The sequence below is a fragment of the Palaemon carinicauda genome, chromosome 39 (assembly GCF_036898095.1).
Source record: "Palaemon carinicauda isolate YSFRI2023 chromosome 39, ASM3689809v2, whole genome shotgun sequence".
NCBI lineage: Eukaryota > Metazoa > Arthropoda > Malacostraca > Decapoda > Palaemonidae > Palaemon > Palaemon carinicauda.
In genome coordinates, this window is record NC_090763.1 from 68,825,469 (window position 1) to 68,848,338 (window position 22,870).

Consider the following 22,870-nt stretch of genomic DNA (forward strand, 5'->3'; position numbering starts at 1 on the left):
AATGGATTATGTGTTGATAACTAAAAGAATGTTTGGAAGATTGAAAGACGTGCACGTGTTTAGGGGTATGGCTAACGGTATGTCTGATCATTTTTTGGTGGAAGGAAAATTAGTTGTAGCAAAAGAGTGGGGGAATAGAGTAGGTGGATGTAAAAGGGAGCTAGTGAGGGTTGAAGAGCTAATAAAACTGCGGGTAAAAAGTAAATATCAAGAAAAGTTGAAAATGGCATATGACGAAGTCAAAGTAAGAGAAACTGGTAATTGTTCCGTAACCGAAATACAAACCACGCTATTTACAGAGGGTTTACCTTTTAGCGCAGCTGAAATGACGAGCCAATAGTTTTAACGAGGGTTAATTACCCCCGCGCTAGTTAGCGGGGGGTGGGGAAGGGTAGCTTGCTACCCCTCCCCCCTCCACACACCGGTGACTTGCTTCACTTCACTTTTGGCTCGGCGGTGATCAGACGTGTCTGCTCATCGTCCTCGTGACAGCCTTTAATTTTCTGCTTTTTCTTTTCAGCGTGTGTGTTGGTTGGAAGTTGACCTTCATTATTATTTCTTTACTATGCGTACATGCCCTGGAGTTGCCGGTCGTCCTTGTGGGACTTTCATGTCGGACGTAACTACGGATCCGCACACCCTCTGCCCTCAATGTCGGGGCCGACGGTGTGACCAGGAGAACATGTGCCGTGAGTGCAGGGAGTGGTCTGCCTCCTAGTGGGAGAGGTTTGGCCGTCGGCGTAAGAAGAAGTCCAAGAGAGACCGTTCTCCTTCGGGGTTAGCCTTGAAGGAGGAAGGTTCTCGGGACTCTTCTTCCGCCGCCCAAACCTCCTCCGAAGCTCCCCCTCGTCCGCCTCCTAAGGAGAGTCGGCCGAGTGGGAGCGCAGGCCCTAGTTCTGTTTCCCGACCTCGGGTGGGGGGAGAGGGCGTCGCCTCCCATAGCGAGGCGGTTCCCCCTCCTCCTCCGGGGGAGGTTATTGATAATGCCTTAACCAATGATGATCTTTTACAGATTTGGTCGTCCCTGGGGCTTAAGGGCTTGCCCTCCAGGGTCGCTTTTATTGACCTTGTCTCGTTGGGGGACGCTGTTAAGCAGTCGCCGGCGGTAGCAGAGGTAGACCCTCTGTCTATTGTCGACGTCGTGGTGACAGAGGCCTCCGACGTGGCTGGGCAATCCGCCGCAGGTGCTGTTGCGGATGATGGTGCTAAAGGCTCTCCTCCCCCTTCCGTACATCCTTCGAAGGGGGAAGTGAGTCCTTCGGTCTCTGCTGCTGCTCAGCTTCCTTCTGATGGAAGCGCTTTGATGGAGATTCCCCTTCGGAGGACCGATGGTCCCGACGATCTTCCCCGAGGCCGCCTCCGCCGTAAGGCTCACCGTCCGCTACGCCGCAAGGGCCTCCCTTCCCCTTACAGGGGGACTAAGAGGCGCCTTTTTGGGTCTTCATCCTCCGAGGGGGACTCTCCTCGTCAGCCTCAACCTACAGCTCCGTCTTCCTTGAACCTCTCTGCAGACCGTTCACCATCTCCTGCCAAATCTTCGCCTTCTGGAGAACTCGTCACCCGACGGGCAACGGTCCCTTCGGGGCTAAGGGATCCTTCCCTTCCACGAGCAGTGCTAGCGCACAGGCGCTCTCCTGCTCGCCAGCGCTCTCCTGATCTTCAGCGCTCTCCTGCTCGTCGGCGATCTCCTGCTCGTCAAGACTCTCCTGCTCGTCGGCTCTCTCCTGATGTTCGCCCTCCTCGCCAGCGCTCTCCTGCTCGTCAGCTCTCTTCTGAACGTCAGCGCTCATTTGAGGACCATCGCCCTGCGGTCTCTGACCATCCTATAGTTCCTGCTGAGCTCCCTGCTCACCATCTGCCTGGTCCTGTGGCTACGCAACATCGTGCTGCGCGTGTGTAAAAAACACATGTTCGCCAATGCGCCAGCGATCTTCCAGTTCCTGCTCGTGAACGCGCCGCACCACCTGCCGCGCCACCTGTCCTTTCACATGACACGCGTCGACCTTCTGCTCGCCAGCGATCTCCGGCTCGCCAGCGATCACCTACGCGCCAGCGATCACCTCCTCGCCAGCGTTCACTTGCTCGCCAGCGCGCACAGGTGATCTTAGTATCGCCTATTCAACAGCGACAGCCGGCGCGCCAACGTTCTCCAACGCTTCTGAAGGAACATGGTTCCCCAGCTACTAGCTCGCCATCACGCGATCGCCCTCCTGCGCATGCTGCTCGCCATCGCACGATCGCCCTCCTGCGCATGCTGATCACCATCGCTCCCCATCACGCGATCGCCCACCTGCGCATGCTGCTCGCCATCGCGCGATCGCCCTCCTGCGCATGCTGATCGCCATCGCTCCCCATCGCGCGATCGCTCACCTGCGCATGCTGCTCGCCATTGCGCGGTCGTTCACCTGCGCATGCTGCTCGCCATCGCGTCGACATGCCACATCGCGCCATCGCCAACCTGCGTGACCGCGCTCACCAGCTCATCATCGATCGCCTGTGGATCTACATCGCCAGCGGTCTTCCTCACCCACGCGGCAGCGCGTTTCCTCGCCGTCGCGCCTACGCTTGCGTTCGCCGCCTTGGACACGCGTTCATTCACCTGCCCACCCTCGCGCCCACTCGCCTGCGCGCCCGCGCGACCGCTCACCTGCGCGCCCGCGCGACTGCTCGCCTGCGCGCCCGCGCGATCGCTCGCCCGCGCTTCCGCGCGACCATTCACCCTCGCGCGACCATCGTTCGCGGCGAATTCCGCAGCCGGTGGTAGCAGCAGGAACACGTGCTCCTAGACGGCACTCGGGATCACCTCCACCCAAACACAGGTTAGTAGTGCAGGACGAGGAGAGGTTAGTACATCATTCTTCCCCACCTTCTTTTCAGGCAGGTACCGTGGTGTCCACTCCAAAGGATCGCCCGATCCCTTTCCCTTTAGCGAGGATTTCGGACTCTGTGTCCTTGGAGCAACAGACTTGGTTTGGTCCTCTGGCACGGGCGTTAGTGAGGGTTATGAAACCAGCACTCGCCGACCAGGGTAACAAACCAACGGCTGTCTCTCCTACGCTGAAGAGAAAGAGAGGAGTGACTTCCCCCAGGGCGAAGTTGGTTCCCAAGAGGTCGGTCGCGAAGGTCCCTTCTCCTGCACGAGTGCGCTCTCCTTCTCCCGTGGACGAGGCCTTTCCTTCCTCAGGTGAGTCCAGTGGGGCGGTAGTCTTCCCCTCGGCACCAGGGGGGGAGACTTCGCTTCGTGCAGGAGAATCGTCTCGTGAGGAAGGGGCCACTCGAACCTCGTTGTTGGGATCCTGTATCCCTCCCAGGAGGGAATCCAAGGACTCCAAGACCGTCCCTAAATCCTCTGCAAGGATTCGTCAGGAACCCACGACTACCCGGGGGAATGTCCACGTGTCACCCCAGGAAGAGATCCCTGGGGCAGGAGACTTAGCTGCCAGCCCGCAGGGAGGAGAACAGCAAGAATCCGAACATGCCTTCTGGCAGGTCCTAAGCCTGATAAGGCAACTTAACGGGCTTATGGATCCAGTCATCGCCCCCCGTGAAGGCAAAGACACGATTTTGGATGAAGTGTTTGACGTTCGGAAGGCCCCTAAGACCAGTGCGGCTCTGCCCTGGTCTCGGGGGCTAAAGAGTGCCAGGGCTAGGGCCAACGCTCAGCTCGCACTTCTTGCCTCCTCCAGTCGTTCCACTGCCGGGAACAAGCTCATCCCTCCTCCTCGTCTTCAGCAGAGGAGGTGTTTCGAGATCCTGGGTGAGCACAACCTCGCTCTTCCTCTCCATCACTCTGTGGAGGAGCTGGCGAAGGGAGTTCCCCTTGAGAAACTCTCTGCCCGGCAGGTGTCGTTCTCGGCGGCAGAGATCCTTAGCCACAAGAAGGTCGCTAAGTGTGCCATGCAGGCCACTTCGTGGCTGGACTTTTGGCTAGGATCTCTGGGCATCCTATTGCGATCGGAGGACTTGTCCAAGGAGACCAATAGGAAGGCCCTGGAGACCTTGCTCTCGGGCACCCGCTCCATCGAGTTTTTGGAGCACCAGGTTACCACCCTGTGGGCCAACTCGGTGTTGAAGCGTCGCGATGCTGTGTCCGAGAGATTCCATCCGAAGGTCCCCGCCGTGGATGTGTGTAGGCTCCGACATGCTTCCCTTCTGAGGGAGAACCTGTTTGAGCCTCAAGACATGGAGCGAACGGCTGAGAGGTGGAGGAAATCCAGCACGGACTCCCTCCTCCATAGGGCCCTTACAACTCGGCCCTATAAGCCTCCAGCCCCGCCACAACAGCAGCAACCGCCTCGTAAGGCTCCCAAACAGGCACCGGCAGCTAAGAAGGTGGTGTCTAAGCCCCAGCCCTTTCCAGCCAAGGTCAAGAGGGGAGGCAAGACTCCTAGGGGTGGCGGCCGCGGCCGCAAGCCCTAGGGGTGGCAGTCCCCCTGCGTGTCCACCTGTGGGGGGATGCCTTCAGCGTTGCGTCCGCAGGTGGCAGCAACACGGGGCCAATGCTTGGACGGTCTCAGTGATCGGCCAAGGCTATCGCGTCCCGTTCACAACATCTCAACCTCCCCTGACAGCGAATCCAGTGTCGTTGAGCTCCTATGCCACGGGATCGGCAAAGGGGCTGGCCCTTCAGGCTGAAGTCGAGACCATGCTCGAGAAGGGTGCTCTCCAGGAGGTCGTGGACGGCTCCCCAGGCTTCTTCAGTCGACTCTTTCTTGTAGAGAAGGCTACTGGAGGCTGGAGACCCATCATCGATCTCTCAGCTCTGAACAGGTTTGTCAAACAAACCCGGTTCAGCATGGAGACAGCAGACACGGTCAGACTTGCGGTGAGACCACAAGACTTCATGTGCACACTGGATCTAAAGGACGCATACTTCCAGATCCCAATCCATCCGTCTTCCAGGAAGTACCTGAGATTTTGCCTAGACAACAAGATCTACCAGTTCAAGGTGCTGTGTTTCGGTCTCTCCACAGCTCCTCAGGTGTTCACCAGAGTGTTCACCCTGATTTCATCTTGGGCGCACAGGAACGGCATTCGTCTCCTTCGTTACCTGGACGATTGGCTGATCCTAGCAGACTCGGAGTCGACCCTTCTTCGGCACCGAGACAGGCTTCTGGATCTTTGCCAGGATCTGGGGATCGTGGTAAACCTCAAGAAGTCCTCTCTGCAGCCGTCCCAACGACTGGTTTATCTAGGCATGCTAATAGACACCAATCTCCACAAAGCCTTTCCATCAGACGACCGGATAGCAAGACTGAGGAGGGTGGCGGAACCCTTCCTCAGGCGAAAAGAACTCCCCGCCCAATGGTTGCGTCTCTTAGGCCACCTATCCTCCCTGGCCCGTCTGGTTCCAAACAGCCGCCTCAGGATGAGATCCCTTCAATGGCGGCTCAAGTCCCGGTGGAATCAAGGATCCGATTCCCCGGACATTCTGATCCCAATGGGGTCTCTGGAACAGACGGACTTGCGGTGGTGGCTGGTCGACGAGAACCTGCGGAAGGGAGTGAGTCTTCTCGTCCTCCCCCCGGAATTGACTCTGTTTTCGGACGCGTCAAAAGAAGGGTGGGGGCCGCACGTTCTGAACCAGAGGGCCTCAGGCCTTTGGTCAGAATCAGAAAAGTGCCTACACATCAACCTGCTAGAATTGAAGGCCGGGGAAAATGCACTCTAAATTATGGAAGACGAGTCTCCTTGCTTCTACAGTCGACTCTTCCTGCCACAGAAGTTGACAGGGGAATTGGAGACCAGTCATCGACCTCTCTCCTTTGAACCACTGTTCAACAGATGAAAATGGTATGGTCAGTGCTGAATCCCATTAGAGAAGGAGACTTTGTGCTTTCAGTAGATCTGAAGGATGTGTTCTTCCAGGTACTTACTGTATTCATCAGTCCTCTCTGAAGTACTTCCTTCTCATCCTTTATTGTGCGATATACTAGTTCAACACTGTTTCAGACTGTCCACTGCTCCCCATGTGTTCACACGGTACACGTCTATTTATGTATCTTGACAATTGACTGATCCTTGCTTCCTATGTTAGTCTGTCGGTACAGGATTGAGTTGACTTCCCTCCAGTATCCTCTTGTCATGATCCACAGATTATGATAAATTGGAAGAAGTTGAATTTCATACCCAAGCAGAGGTTGAAGTATCTGGGTATCCTGATAGACACAGCAGCAATGAGAGAATTTCCATCAGAGAATTGCAACAGCAAGCTCAGAGAAGTAATGTAATAATTTTTGTCCAAGACAGTACCCCTAGCTCGGTGCTGACAAAACCTTCTGAGTCACCTTTCCTCACTGGAGAAGTTTGTTTAACACCTTCTGTGGTGTTTGAGGGATCACTGATCAGCCTCCAGATATCCCTAGAACCATCCTGTTCCAGTGGGGTAGAAGGTAGGGGCTGATCTGTTTTAGTGGCTAGATGAGGAGAACCTCACTTTGGTAGTCCCTCTCATCTCTCCACCTCTGAACATGCAACTGTTCTCAGATGCATCTAAGGGGGAATGTGATGCGCACCTGGTCATCTCAGGTGTGTGGTCAGCAGAAAAAAATCATCCACACATTGTCATGGAAATGCAAACAGCATTCTTAGCATAGCAACCATTTGAAAACCGTTCAAGGAAGCACTTGGTAGCATTGATGAATGACAACACCCCTGTAATAGCCTACGTCAACAAGCAAAGGAGCATGGGTTCCCTCTCTGTGTAAGTAGATGAAACAGAAGCACATTTGAGCCATTTGACATACTGTAGAGCTTTCAGCCAGATACATTCTGGGCAAGGGGAATGTCTTAGCAGACACGCTCATTCGCTAGGAGCAGCGTGTAGGATTGAAATGGTTCCTACCCCCTTGGATAGCGGAGAGGATTCTTGCCATGTGAAGATCACTAGGAATTGATACAGCTAATTAGTAGATGCCCACTGCTTTGCTCCCTTGTTCCAAACATATACAGACACAACAAATACCTCTAAAGTGACACCTTGAAACATTTTAGGGCCAAAATGGAGACATTGAAAATATAGGAAAAGTCAAATTCCTCATATAGACTTTATAATAATACCAGATTTTGTTAACATGCATAGACACAATAAATATCTCTGAAGTGACTCCCTGAAACATTTTAGGGCCAAAAGGGAGAGAATAGAATTTGTGGTTTTCCACTGTACCAACCGTGTGTCACACGATCGTACATAGTTCATTTTGTGCTTGTATCTTCGCTCTCCCCTCGCACTAAAATGAACCTGAAAATTCATGTCTGCTTTTCTCCTCTGTAACAGTGTCAATATTTGAACATGAAAATTCTTGTTGCTTTGAGATTTTGTATATAAAGGGGAGTGTTCTTTAATAAACTAACTCAGTTACTTTCACACTGCCTTTGAGTTCACAATCTTCTCTCGGCTCGCAACATTGGTGACCCTGGAAGTCGACTCGCTCCCACCGCCTTCCACCTCCACCCCCCTCGCCCCTCCATCGTTGGTACTATGACGGACTCTACAGAAGTTGGCGCTGCGGCTGCCCCATTGAAACTTTCACCGTTTGCCAGCGGAGAGGCGTTTGCTTGGTTTCAGCGCGCATAAGTCCAGTTTCGCATCAAGGGCGTGGCTCGCTCAACCACCAAAGCAGATTATGTTCTCCCGGCGATACCTGAGGACACCTTCCAGGAAATATCCGACTGGCTTTGTGAACAAGGAGACACCCCAATAGCGTATAACGCCCTCAAAACATACCATGCTGCGGCTCTCACTTTTCCTATCCCACATGCCCCTCTCCTTCTCTCCACCGATGCCAGCAACGTCGCTATTGGTGCAGTCCTCGAGCAGGTGGTCAACGGCTCGCCCCGCCCATTGGCCTTCTTCAGCAGAAAACTGTCCAAGGCAGAATTGGAAGGTACGCCCTTCGTCATTCGCACAGACCACATGCCTCTGGTGCACGCCTTTACTCGACAGTCTGATGCCTGGTCCGCCCAGCAACGCCGACATCTCTCCGCCGTGGCTGAATACAATTGCACCCTTCAATACGTCCCTGGGAAAATGAATCCCGTTGCCGATGCCCTGTCAAGAAACACGTTGGCTGCCGTTCAACTGGGATTGGATTACAACGCCCTGGCTGAAGCCCAACGACAGGATCCAGAGTATCAAGCATGTAGGACATCCTGCACGTCCCTCCGTTGGGAAGACTTTCCCCTTGAAGACTCCAACACCACCCTCCTCTGTGACGTCGGTACTGGTAGACCGCGACCTTGGATTCCGGCTCCCATGCGACGGCAGGTGTTTGATTTCATTCACGGCCTTTCACATCCCTCGCGCCGTTCTATTGCACGGCTGCTGAAGGCAAAGTTCGTTTGGCACGGCATTTCTAAGGATGCTAAGGATTGGGTCCGCGTCTGTACTTCTTGCCAAACTTCCAAAGTACATCGACACACGGATTCTGGAGTGGGCACCTTTCCTCAACCTCAGCGTCGTTTCGCACACATTCACGTCGACGTTGAGGGGCCCCTACCCACATCACAAGGACATCGTTACCTGTTTACCGTCATCGACCGCTCCACTCGTTGGCCTGAAGCCATTCCCATGGAAACTGCAACGTCCGCCTCATGTACATCTGCCTTACTCTCTGGATGGATTGCAAGATTTGGTATCCCTGAGCATATTACTTCCGACAGGGGAACCACTTTCACCTCTCAATTGTGGACATCATTAGCGAATCTCCTGGGCATCACCCTACATCAGACAACGGCCTACAACCCCGCTGCCAATGGAATGGTTGAACGTTTTCATCGCACCCTCAAAGCAGCTTTGATTTCCCGCTGCAAGGATTCTAACTGGTTTACTGAGCTTCCCTGGGTCCTCCTGGGACTAAGGACCACTCCTAAAGACGCCCTCGACGTCTCGGCAGCTGAAATGGTGTATGGTGACCCATTAGTCGTCCCTGCCGAATTTTTTCCTTCTACAACATCCTCCGACGATCTCCAGCGCATACGTCACGTCGTGGGAAAATTTACTCCGTGCCGCCAGACTTACAAGCCCCCAGCAAAGCATCACATACCAACAGACTTGCACTCTGCAACGCACGTCTTCCTGCGCAACGAAACTAGCTAGCCACTGCTAACGCCCCCTTATACGGGCCCTTTCCTTGTGATCCGCCGCAGTCCGAAAGCATTCCTACTAAACATTCGTGGCAAAGAAGACTGGGTCTCCATTGATCGTCTAAAACCTGCTTATCTTCTGCCAGATGACCCGCCTACAGTTCGCCTCTCTAGATCAGGGCTCCCTATTTAATATGTACAGTATGTCATTTTTAGAGGGGGAGCCATGTACCAACCGTGTGTCACACGATCGTACATAGTTCATTTTGTGCTTGTATCTTCGCTCTCCCCTCGCACTAAAACGAACCTGAAAATTCATGTCTGCTTTTCTCCTCTGTAACAATGTCAATATTTGAACATGAAATTCTTATTGCTTTGAGATTTTGTATACTGTATAAAGGATAGTGTTCTTTAATAAACTAACTCAGTTGCTTTCACACTGCCTTTGAGTTCACAACCTTCTCTCAGCTCGCAACACCACCCACAGAAGACAGGAGACATTAAAATTTTTGGAATTTCTCACCCACAGGAGATGACAAGAACCATTAAAATTTTTGGAATTTTCCACCCACAGGAGACAGGAAACATTAAATTTTTTTGGAATTTTCCACCAACAGGAACGGCCTTGCAGCACTTTTCATTAAAAATAAGGGAAAAGTCAAATTCCTTAAATAGCCATTGTAATTATACCAGATTTTGTAAACATGAGCAGACACAATAAATACCTCTAAAGTGATTCCCTGAAACATTTTAGGGCCAAAATGGAGACATTAAATTTTGTGGAATTTTCCACCCACAGGTGACATGAGACTAACATTTTTGGAATTTTCCACCTACATGGGTGACCCTGCAGCACTTTTCATTGAAAATAAGGGAAAAGTCAAATTCTTCTTATGGAAAGACTGGAAACATTCTTCATAAGTGGGTTCTCGCACCCTCAGCTGAGTGGCCATATGGGCATCCTCCCAAACAATGGACCACATACTTTGTGGGTATGAACAGGGGCCAATCTGTATAGATTTAGACCTTTACGAATGTAATCAGGTCGCTATGTAGTGGATACAATGTTGGCACGATAAGATATGATGAGGACGTAGAGGCCTATACCTTACCTTAGCTCTGTTTAGCCTGATCTGCCAGCTGGTGGCTCCCAGATGGTCACATGCTGAGTGGTATCCTGATCTGTTAGCTCTTTTAGTCTAGGTCCAAAGAGAACTACACATATGAATCACACTTCTCAGTCTGCCACACCTTCAGAACTACCACCATTCCTTGAAGTTGCTTGCTCTTCACGGTTTTAGAATATCCAGTATCTCCTCTGAGCGAAAAATCGAAGCACTGCACAAGAGATGTCTGGATACAGTACTTGCGTTAGGCTTCTGTGGCTGACTACTATGGCATTTGGGCCATCTTCTACGATTGGTATCATACATACATACATATACCAAAGGCACTTCCCCCAATTTTTGGGGGGTAGCCGACATCAATAGAAGAGTTAATTCTCGGATGGGAGCATCCTAAGCACAGATCGCGGACTTCCTTGTCTTCCTTCATCGAGAGGAGCACCTCATAGTCGCCTCTGTAAATGGCTGCCATTCAACCGTGAGTATGGTCTTTTGACTGAAGGTATAGTGCTTTCCTCCCTATGGGAGTTGTCTGTGCTTGTGAGGAGCTTCGAGTAGTCTTACCCATCTCGGGACCTCAGGCCCTCAGTGGTACGTGATTTTTGTTCTCAAGACTCTTATGCTTACCCTGTATGAGCCTTTGAGAAGGTCATCAGACAGAGGCCTGACTCTCAAGACTGTCTTTTTGCTAGCCTTAGTATTGGTGAGTAGGAGAGTTGCACGGTTTTTCTTATGTAATAATCCTTGCTGAGGGTTATAAGTAGGTCCCTTTCAAATTTGTGCAAAAGTTCAGGGACAAACTCAGAACCTGTCTCTACATGACATCATGTTCAAGCCTTTCTCGACCCCCTCTCTATATGAAGTGTTGGGTGGTAATCGAGCGATGCTTTTGTGTCCCATGAGGGCTGTGCGGTAGTACGATCTGAAGAGAACTTGACATCTCAGACCTGAGTGTCAACACCTCTTCCTTATCACTGGGAGAACCAGGAAAGAAAAGTCAAAGAACACATTCTCTTTCTGGCTTTGTGAGATCTTTAGAACCAACGTCTCGACAACTGAGAATCTAGGTACTAGCTAGGACTAGAGCTCATGAACTCAGGAGTACAGGCACCACTTTACATTTCAAGAGGAATCTTGCAGTTTGCCAAGCGTCGAAGGCATGAGTTTGGAGACGCTAAAGGACCTTCACGAACTCCTATCTAAAGGAATACACCCTCAAGTCGCTCAACACTTTTGTTTTTGGTCCTTTGGTGGCTGGTGAAGTAGTTGTGTAACCAACCCAGCTCCCATGCATAACAGGAAGCATCTTGTCTATGGTATCATGTAGATGTAAGGTGGTAATGAAAGATATAATGACTGGCTCTTCTACTTCATTTTTCCTATCCCTCGTCTTTGGGGTGAAGCGATCGTACCATTACTTGCTGGATGTGATTTGTTGTGGGTAAAATACGCTTCTGAGTTCCATTCTTATTATACTACAGTAGATCTATGAGAAGTAGTTCTTCCTTATCCTTCCTTTACAAGGGGGAAGGATGATTGAATTTATACCAACCCATTGATCATCATTTGCCTTGTGTTTCATTCTAGACTACTCTCCCATTCCTCCTTTGACCAAGTACCTGGTATATAAAAAGTACTGGCCAGCCCCTATCAGCGAACTCATCCCTATGACAGGCAGATAAGGGGTTGATTGAGTAATTTTTGCTCCCGTACATGACCAAAGAGACTAACATTTCTGGAGAGGAGGAAAGAACCAACAGGTTTGGTTTAGGGGTACTTCCTATCCATCAATAAGCGAGTCTTCCTACTTTACTTGACAAAGGTTTGTATATTCGTAGGAAAAATTAATTGTATTTTCCCCTAGGTATATAAACCTGCGTTAAATTATCCCACCTCAAACACCCCTCTCAGTCCTAAGACAAAGGTCAAAAGTAGTGTCTTTGACAGGTTGGTGGGCAGGTCTCCTTGCCGTCACTCACCACCTGTCATTAACTACCTCGTTAAAAATTTCAACAACTGTTACAGCACCACTGAAGCCACTTCTTATTTAAAGGGAATCAGGTTTATATGGCTAAGAAAAATAAAAAATTACTTATAAAATTTCTTTTAGCAGTGGGATATTTTGGTAGTATGTAAAGCTAGCTTCTCTTTGTGTTTTTATTGCTCATGTCACTCACATCTTCAGACATTATGTTTAGGTATTATTAGAGACTTGAGATTTCAGTTTCTTGTTTTAAATGGGCCTGCTCTGTAAAGAGTGGAGTTTGACTTATAAACCTGGTTAACATCCTCCTTTAAATAATAATACTGTAATAATGTTTTGAATGATGTCATTAAAAAAGTTGTTAAACCCCTCATTTACAGTAGCTCACATTTATAGTCTTCAAAAATTTTATAAATTCCATTCGTGACGAAGGAAGATGATCCTCTGTTGGCAGCTCATACTGCAATTTCACCCTAATGTTTATTGGGTTCCAGCCATGCTAGAGCTTCACTAATTGTATGTCAGGCTGGCCAACAAAAATCTGTGTACAGTATACTTATCCATTTTTTTCCCATTTTATCATTCTTTCTATTCCTCTCTCATTTAGGAAAATAGTCAGTTGTAAGGAAAATGTCAACTTTTCCAAGTTTAGACTTTTGTCGTGTTCTGCATTATAGTACAGGATATAGCACATCATCTTTAATTTTTTTATGCCTGCTTTTTGTTCCTGTCTCACCTTTTCTGCCTGGTATTCTGCTGGACAGGAGATCAAGTCCCACTCATACTTGATAGTTTTTCGTAGTCTGCAACCTCACCATCCTTGTGAGTTAAGGATGGAGGCTTTAGCAAAGCCCTATAGGTCTACCTGCTAAGTCATCAGTATCCTTTGCCTTGTCCTCCCTGGGGTGGAGAGGAGCCTGATCATATGGCATTATCCTGCTAGGGCATTTTCACTGTCCCTTGCCTCTGTCATTCATGAGCAGCCTTTAAATCTTTACAACTCCCATCTGATGCAGGCCAATCCCCTGTGAGTTGTCCCACGAGTGCATAAAGGTGTGATTGCTACTCGCAGTTAGATCCATATTTGCCAAACAATAATTGGGGAACCTTATAGTTTAAATTTGTGATGAACATGTCCACTTGAGGTTTAACTCAAAGCCACAAAAACTTGCAGAATTTTGGGTGAAGTAACCACTCTGCTTGAAGGATCTAGCTCTTTGCTTGAGGAGTCTACAAGAATGTCCTTTTTTTCAATATTAATCTTACCCGATAATCATGTAGCTGTCAACTCTGTTGCCGACAGAAATCTACGGTCGGGATACGCCAGCGATCGCTATACAGGTGGGGGTGAACACCACAGCGCCATCTGTGGTCAGGTACTCCAGTACTTCTTGTCAACACCACCTCAATTTTTCCTCTGTCGTGCCTCCGGCTAGACCTACATGGATACGCTGTTGATTCTGGAGTTATTGCTCACGATTTGGTGATGTATTTGCTCTAGAGTTTAGCCTTCGCTATTCAGGAAGCTTTATCATTAGCTTAGCAAGTTTTTGGAATTAATTTGATTTAATTTTTTATTTAATTTTGGTGACGAAGAGAGTATGAACTCTCTTTCACTTTTAATGGCCGACCCTTCCCTTAGACGGAAGTGTTGGTTTCGAAGAGAGTATAGACTCTCTTTCTTAATTTTGCTTAACAAAAGTTATAGATTTATTTTATATCTCTCCGCCTTTTATAGGCCTCTTCGATTAACTTCCTTTTATTATAAACTTATTAAAATTAATTTTTATATTTGTTTATATTCGACCTTTCCTAATAGTAGGCGGTCTTTTCTTGGAACCGAAGTTAATTAACATTGAGCCCGTCATTTCGTTTTTACCTGTTAACATATTATGCTATTTTAATGTTTTTGAAAGAATTTCTTTGATAGTCTCGTACTGTTTTCAAAGTTGAACTAACGTTTTGTTTTGTCTCTGCAGTTGTTGACGTTCAGAACGTTCAACTTGCGCTCTATCGTTACGATAGAGAGAGAGTCTATCACGGTGTCACGTTGCAGTAAGAGTAAACCGATTCTATCGTTTTGTTCATTCTTTCTTAGCTTAAATGGTTTTAATTCTAATAAAGGAACTTTTTATTTGGGAAATCTTTCAGTTTTTTTCCTTTAACAATAATATGTTTTAACGATATTTATAATTGGGCTCATCTCTCAGGTTCTAAGTCAAGAGAGAGAGAGAGAGAGAGATAGAGACGGAGGGAGAGAGAGGAGGATAAACGTTTCGTTCAAGCGGGTAACGTTGTTATCGTTTTTGCTCTTCTCCCCAGTCTCTTTAGGGGAAGAAGGTAAACGTTTCTAGAGTTTTATTCTTGTTCTCAGGCTTTATGCGGTGAGAGATTTTAAATGTAGTTTATTTGATCTAGTGTTTAGTCTCTTTTCCAGCCAATGAATTATTTATCTTTCATTATGTTTTTCTGTTACATTGTAATACTGTTTTCGCAATTACTAACTTTTAATGAAGGATAGAATTGCGTGTTTCAGGTACAAACCACTTAAAGTTTCGAGTTCAGTGAAATAAGTGCAAACAGAAAATCAAAAGTGATAAAGTGATAAGCGCAAAGTGTTACAGTGTTGCGTTCGAGGGTTCGTCTGTTCGTGCCAGTTGTTCGCCTAGTCTGGGACCTCTTACAAGCTCCCAAGCAGGGGAGAAGTAACGTCGAAGGACTTATGGGTTCATCAGGCCTTGATCGACGAACAGACGTTTCCCTCCGTGGTTTCGGGTGTAACCAACTCACGTAGCCGACGTGATCACCCCACCCACACAAAGACGAGAGAGCCCTTTTATTCCTCGTCTGCGGAAGAGGTTTCTCGCAGAAACCATGGACCAAATCTTGCAGCTTTTAAGTGCAAGTCGGTCCCTTCCGCGCAAGTCCAACTCCTAGGTGGTGCCATTAGCACTGGGTCAGTTCGGACTTGCTGCAGTACGACAACTGCACACCTCCCAGAGAGGCAAGGTGGTATCGCAACAGGCAGTAACTCCGTCTGTTGCCGCACCAGCTGTTTTAGACCCTCAGTCTCAACGGACAGTAGCTCCGTTTGTTGTTGTCTTTCTTAAACTCTAGTGGTCTATGCTGCAGACAATGCAGTCTCAGCTTGCGGTGTTGATGCAGGAGTTTCAGGCAGAGAAGGTTAGCACACCTCCTCCTGCGAGCGCTCCTCCACCTCTGCGCAGTCCACCCTGCCAGACGGATGATGTTGGGGCTCCTCCTGCCTCCATGCGTGAGCTGCCGCATTAGGAGTTGCCAGGTACCAGCGCTATGCAGCAACCTCCACTTTCCTTGAGGCAGGAGCCTCATGCTATGCGGCAACCGCCTCAACTCTTGAGGCAAGAGCCTCAACTCTTGAGGCAAGAACCTCAACTCTCCAGGCAAGAGCCTCAACTCTTGAGGCAAGAACCTCAACTCTTGAGGCAAGAGCCTCAACTCTTGAGGCAAGAACCTCAACTCTTGAGGCAAGAGCCTCAACTCTTGAGGCAAGAGCCTCAACTCTTGAGGCAAGAACCTCAACTCTTGAGGCAAGAACCTCAACTCTTGAGGCAAGAACCTCAACTCTTGAGGCAAGAGCCTCAACTCTTGAGGCAAGAACCTCAACTCTTGAGGCAAGAGCCTCAACTCTTGAGGCAAGAACCTCAACTCTTGAGGCAAGAACCTCAACTCTTGAGGCAAGAGCCTCAACTCTTGAGGCAAGAGCCTCTCTCTGCGCAGCCACCTCCTCAACCCTTGAGGCAGACGCAACTCTTGAGGCAGGAACCTCATGCTATGAGGCAGCCGCCTCAACGCATGCAGCAACCGCATTCTTCACAGCATGAGCCTCTCTCTGCGCAGCTACCTCCTCAACCCTTGAGGCAGACGCAACTCTTGAGGCAGGAACCTCACAGGAGCCTCATGCTATGCGGCATCCTCATCAAACCATGAGGCAGGAGCCTCATGCTATGCGGCATCCTCCTCAACCCATGAGGCAGGAGCCTCATGCTATGCGGCAACCTCCTCTACCCATGAGGCAGCCTCATGCTATGCGGCATCCTCCTCAACCCATGAGGCAGGAGCCTCATGCTATGCGGCATCCTCCTCAACCCATGAGGCAGGAGTCTCATGCTATGAGGAGCCTCATGCTATGCGGCATCCTCCTCAAACCATGAGGCAGGAGCCTCATGCTATGCGGCAACCTCCTCAACCCATGAGGCAGGAGCCTCATACTATGCGGCATCCTCCTCAACGCATGCGGCATGAGCCTCATCCCTTGCAGCATGAGCCTCATCCCATGCAGCATGAGCCTCTTACCATGCAGCATGAGCCTCATCCCATGCAGCATGAGCCTCATCCCATGCAGCATAAGCCGCACGCCATGCAACATGCTCTGCTTACCTTACAGCATGCTCTACATACAGCATGCTCTGCATACAGCATGCTCTGCATACCTTACCGCATGCTCCTCAGTCACACATCTTTGGTTGTTGCCAACTCACTAGACTGTCAAGCAGTTTCATAACGTTGCCTTCTAGTCTGCTGCTTTTGCACCAGTGAAACCCTCACTGAGAGAACTTAGCTTTTCTCGGATATAGTTCCTGTAGATGAGAAAGTGCTATTCTCCCTCCTTCTGATATTCCCTTGAGGACTCTGTCATTTGGAGAGGAGCCTTTAGCTGCTTAGCCTCCTATGGACTTTTATTTAAGCATAACATGCTTCCAGGGAGGGTAATGGTTCCACTTCAGTCGCTAACCCCGTCTGTTACCACACCTGCTCCCATAGACCTTGAGCTTTGTTGCAAGACATGCAGTCCAAGCTTAGTCCTTGTTAGAGGATTTTTTGTTTACGGAGTCAGTGTGTCACTGGGAAGACGTTCAACAACCAGCAGAAGTGACTTGTTGTGACGCAGTGCGGCAACCTCAGCAACCCGATAAGGAGTTGTCTGTACGACCCAGACAGTCTAGACAGCTTCGGGTTGTCGCTGTACTTCCTCGCTTCCCCATGGTTGACAGTTCACAGACTGTGCAGCAGTACCATGATCTTGTGTCCGGCTCCGTCAGACGACTAGCTTTTAAGAGCTCCCACAAGTCGTCGCTGTCTGGAGATTCTCAGATGGACTATGGATCTGACCAAGGAACTGGGCCTCCTGGTCAATTTTGAGGAGTCCCAGCTCGTCCCATCCCAGACCATTGTCTTCCTGGGTATGGATCTTCAGAGTCGAGCTTTTCGGGCTTTTCCGTCGGCCCCAAGGATCTACTAAGCCCTAGATTGCATCCAGAGCATGCTGAGAAGGAACCGATGCTCAGTCAGGTAGTGGATGAGTCTAACAGGGACACTTTCATCGCTGGCCCTGTTCATCGAGTTAGGGAGACGCCACCTCCGCCCCCTTCAGTATCATCTAGCGGCTCACTGGATAAAGGACATGACGCTAGAGACGATCTCAGTTCCTGTTTCCGAAGAGAGGAGGTCTACTCTCACGTGGTGAAAGAACAGCTTTCTTCTCAAGGAAGTCTACCTTTGGCTGTTCAGAAACCCGACCGCCGTCTCTTCTCTGACGCATCAGACACGGGCTGGGGTGCGACTTTGGACGGACAGGAATGCTCGGGAACATGGAATCAGGAGCTAAGGACACTTCACATCTATTGCAAGGAGCTGTTGGCGGTTCATCTGGCCTTGATAAACTTCAAGTCCCTCCAGCTTAACAAGGTGGTGGAGGTGGACTCTGACAACACCACAGCCTTGGCTTACATCTCCAAGCAGGGAGGGACTCATTCGTGGAAGTTGTTCTAGATCGCAAGGGACCTCCTCATCTGGTTAAAAGATCGAAAGCTCACGCTGGTAACGAGGTTCATTCAGGGCGATATGAATGTCATGGCAGATCGCCTTAGCCGGAAGGGTCAGGTCATCCCCACAGAGTGGACCCTTCACAAGAAGGTTTGCAGCAGACTTTGGGCCCTGTGGGGTCAGCCAACCATAGATCTGTTCGCTACCTCGATAACCTAGAGGCTCCCGTTGTATTGTTCTCCGATTCCAGACCCAGCAGCAGTTCACGTGGATGCTTTTCTGCTGGATTGGTCCCATCTCGACCTGTATGCATTCCCGCCGTTAAAGATTGTCAACAGGGTACTTCAGAAGTTCACCTCTCGCAAAGGGACACGGCTGACGTTGGTTGGCTCCGCTCTGGCCCGCGAGAGAATGGTTCATAGAGGTACTGCTATGGCTGGTCGACATTCCCAGGACTCTTCCTCTAGGAGTGGACCTTCTACGTCTACCTCACGTAAAGAAGGTACACCCAAACCTCCACGCTCTTCGTCTGACTGCCTTCAGACTTTCGAAAGACTCTCAAGAGCTAGGGGCTTTTCGAAGGAGGCAGCCAGAGCGATTGCCAGAGCAAGGAGGACATCCACTCTCAGAGTCTATCAGTCTAAAGGGGAAGTCTTCCGAAGCTGGTACAAGGCCAATGCAGTTTCCTCATCCAGTACCACTGTAACCCAGATTGCTGACTTCCTGTTACATCTAAGGAACGTAAGATCCCTTTCAGCTCCTACGATTAAGGGTTACAGAAGTATGTTGGCAGCGGTTTTCCGCCACAGAGGCTTGGATCTTTCCACCAACAAAGATCTACAGGACCTTCTTAGGTCTTTTGAGACCTCAAAGGAACGTCGGTTGTCCACTCCAGGCTGGAATCTAGACGTGGTCCTAAGGTTCCTTATGTCATCAAGATTTGAACCTCTCCAATCAGCCTCTTTTAAGGACCTCACATTAAAAACTCTTTTCCTCGTGTGCTTGACAACAGCTAAAAGAGTAAGTGAGATCCACGCCTTCAGCAGGAACATAGTTTTCACATCTGAAACGGCTACATGTTCCTTGCAGCTCGGTTTTTTGCTAAACGAGCTTCCTTCACGTCCTTGGCCTAAGTCGTTCCAGATCCCAAGCCTGTCCAACTTGGTGGGGGACGAACTGGAGAGAGTACTTTGCCCAGTTAGATCTCTTAGGTACTATCTAAAAAGGTCATAACCTTTACGAGGACAATCAGAAGCCTTATGGTGTGCTATCTAGAAGCCTTCTCTTCCAAGGTCTAAGAACTCAGTTTCTTACCTATTCAGGCTCCTGATTAGGGAAGCACATTCTCATCTGAAGGAAGAAGACCTTGCTTTGCTGAAGGTAAGGACACATGAAGTGAGAGCTGTGGCTACTTCAGTGGCCCTCAAACAGAACCGTTCTCTACAGAGTGTTATGGATGCAACCTATTGGAGAAGCAAGTCAGTGTTCGCATCATTCTATCTCAAAGATGTCCAGTCTCTTTACGAGAACTGCTACACCCTGGGACCATTCGTAGCAACGAATGCAGTAGTAGGCGGGGGCTCAGCCACTACATTCCCATAATCCCATAACCTTTTTAACCTTTCTCTTGAATACTTTTTATGGGTTGTACGGTCGGCTAAGAAGCCTTCCACATCCTTGTTGATTTGGCGGGTGGTCAATTCTTTCTTGAGAAGCGCCGAGGTTAAAGGTTGTGATGAGGTCCTTTAGTATGGGTTGCAGCCCTTTATACTTCAGCACCTAAGAGTCGTTCAGCATCCTAAGAGGACCGCTACGCTCAGTAAGGAAGGCGTACTTAATAAAGGCAGAGTAATGGTTCAAGTCGTCTTCCTTACCAGGTACTTATTTATTTCATGTTATTTTTGAATAACTAATAAAATAAAATACGGGATACTTAGCTTCTTTGTTAACATGTATGCTGGTCTCCACCCACCACCCTGGGTGTGAATCAGCTACATGATTATCGGGTAAGATTAATATTGAAAAATGTTATTTTCATTAGTAAAATAAATTTTTGAATATACTTACCCGATAATCATGATTTAATTGACCCACCCTTCCTCCCCATAGAGAACCAGTGGACCGAGGAAAAAATTGAGGTGGTGTTGACAAGAAGTACTGGAGTACCTGACCACAGATGGCGCTGTGGTGTTCACCCCCACCTGTATAGCGATCGCTGGCGTATCCCTACCGTAGATTTCTGTCGGCAACAGAGTTGACAGCTACATGATTATCGGGTAAGTATATTCAAAAATTTATTTTACTAATGAAAATAACATTTTTGGAAAAAATCTTGGGCCTTAACCCACTTGAAGTTAGTAACAAATTTGGAACACGAGGCTTCTTGCTTCTTGAAATAGTTTAGTGTCATGGAATTGTATGACATCACCATGGTTATTCTTTTAATAGTTACTATTGTTTCACCTAAAGCTTTTTATGTTGTTTGCTTGGAAAATAATGCATCTAGAGTTACCCATCAAAATTACATCATTCTACAAAACAAGAGCAACTGATTTTTTTGGTAGGTTTCTTTTTGTTTAAGTGGTCCTGTTCAATAATCTTTCAACTGCAGGGCTGTTTATCAAAATAAGATTTTCTTGTGACCTCATAGGCTATGGACTTATTTGTTTTATTGTTAGAATATATTGTAATTTTAAACATATTTTCCTAGTTCTAGCCTTTCTGTATGTACACTACATGCTTTCAAGTACTGTACCTATACATATTTCAAATTATAAATCATGTAAAATTCATTTAAGTTTGTGAATCCCTTTTAATTAAAAAAAAATGCAGATTCCTACAATTTTATAAATGTATTATAATTAGTATTTAGAAGCAATGTCACTTGTATTTAATTGTTTAGTCCCACTGGTTGATGTTTACAAATTTATGTAGCCATTTGATAATATTTGTTACCATGAAGGAAAATAAATTGGTTTTGTATTTCATGCAATAGACTGAAGAATACTTTTTTTAAAAATCTTTTAGTTTTGTCAAAATACCTAGCATTGATCAGTCAATTACATTCTTTTTTTCAAAATCCATTGACTTAAAGATTGTATACACAGGTACATAAAAAGTAAAAACTCAGCCTTTTTTTAATCACTTTAATGATTGTTGTAATGCTCATTGCTGTATTTGGAGACCGTATTCTTTTGTAATCACTTAAATCTAGTTTACCCATCTGTAGGAATTTCTCCTGAGTCTTCTGGAGAGACTGCCAAACCTTCATAATCTGTGCCTTGGGTTGTGGATGGGTGCTCTTTGTCAGCGACGGGAACACTTGACGTGTACGGGAAATGCTCTAGTGAGTGTGATTATGGCTAGAAGTGCTGACAAACCATTGCTAACGGAACTGGAGCAAGTGAGTATCATTATATTTTAACTATTTTCATAGATTGCTGTAATGAAACTTAATTGAAAGGTCATCCAGAATGCTTGAGTTATTTCAGAAATGATAATTATTGTAATTTAATCAGACCATACAACTACAAATCTTGATATTTACATGTCACTATGGGCTTTAGACCTGGACAATTGAAAAAGTAGATTAGGTACCATTGATTTCCGAGTAAGCAATCTAGCTGAAGATTATTACCAATGGTTTTGGGTATGTTACATCTGGAATTATACAAATGTCGGGCGCTATCACTTACTACACCAACCACTTTCCCATTGGATGTGATGAATTACATATATTCTTAAAAGTTTGGGATTAATAAACCTTCAAACTGTCAGAATATCCCATTCATACTTTGAGGAATCAATGAAAATTTCTAGACATTGGAGGTTATCAAAGATTAACTTTTCACTACCATTTGGGAATTGATCAGAGATGCTTGTTATGGGCACCCAAGTAATTTTATAATTATTCTAATGGCAGATGTGGCAGCGATACTGTATTTGGATATTAGTTACCTTCATAGAGGGTTTTGATGTGCTATTGTGTTGTACATCTAGCACTCCCCAGCTACTGTACATCATGGTGTAAAGTCCAACTCCAACTAAGAATTGGATAGTCTAATACTGGTACATTGCTGCTTTTGAAACCTTGTTTGCTAAATGGAAAATGGCCCTCACGGAACAAAGGAGAGGGTCTCTTCATTAGTTGTGATTGAATCAAAGGGAAGTATTGTGAAGGGTACTGTAGTTCAGTCCTTGCTACCGGGTGTTTTTGTCTTCCCTATGAATTTAGTTGGACACAACAATCTCACTGAGGCCTAACCTCTAGTGTGGGCAACTTCCAGGAAGAAGAATCTTGGTGACTTGTATCAAAGGTACGAAAGTCTAGAAAAAAATAGTCTTAAGTGAATGAACCAGCATTGAGGCCTCTATCTCACCTCAGTAGCAAACTTTATAATCTTGTACACAATGGCTGTGATGAGGGGCGGGGGCAAGCCTCAAGCCTACAAGATTAGTCAGTAATTGTTCTTTATGAATTTTAGCCAAAAAAAATCTTCTTTCTTTCAAGTGCTACCACAGTCTCAAGAAACAAGCCCTCACTAGCAAATTTATAAATTCCTCCAGCCCATTTATCAGTAGACTTTCCCCAAAGTTGTCAACCTTTCCGAGGCCAAAAGAGCAAATTGTGCCTAGCCAGACTTGGGAATTACGGAGATAGAAATACCCTAGAGGCATAATGGGCATCCTATTCTGCCTGGGTGTGATTGACACTTTGTTTATGTTGAAAATCACAGTTCGGTTACTGTATAGGTCAGCTTTTTGGAAGCTCCTGAACCATACTCCCAAAAATAGGAATTTGTCCAATAGTGAACACTTTTCTTGACAAGACCCACTTCATTATGACAATGTTAACTAGCATATACCTCATACT

The 22,870-nt window shown here is 47.6% G+C and overlaps 2 protein-coding genes across 4 annotated transcripts in view; one reads left to right on the forward strand and one right to left on the reverse strand.

Annotated features, from left to right (window-relative positions):
* Positions 1 to 22,870, reverse strand: part of LOC137631246 (Golgi to ER traffic protein 4 homolog) — a 445,029-nt gene that overhangs the window by 344,048 nt on the left and 78,111 nt on the right. The gene's annotated exons all lie outside the window — the stretch shown is intronic.
* LOC137631245 (uncharacterized) overlaps positions 1 to 22,870 on the forward strand; it is a 98,736-nt gene that overhangs the window by 72,578 nt on the left and 3,288 nt on the right. For both annotated transcript variants that reach the window (XM_068363029.1, XM_068363030.1), the window contains one exon: positions 21,227 to 21,400. In XM_068363029.1, the coding sequence (XP_068219130.1) occupies positions 21,227 to 21,400 (174 nt within the window). The remainder of the gene's footprint in view (positions 1 to 21,226; positions 21,401 to 22,870) is intronic.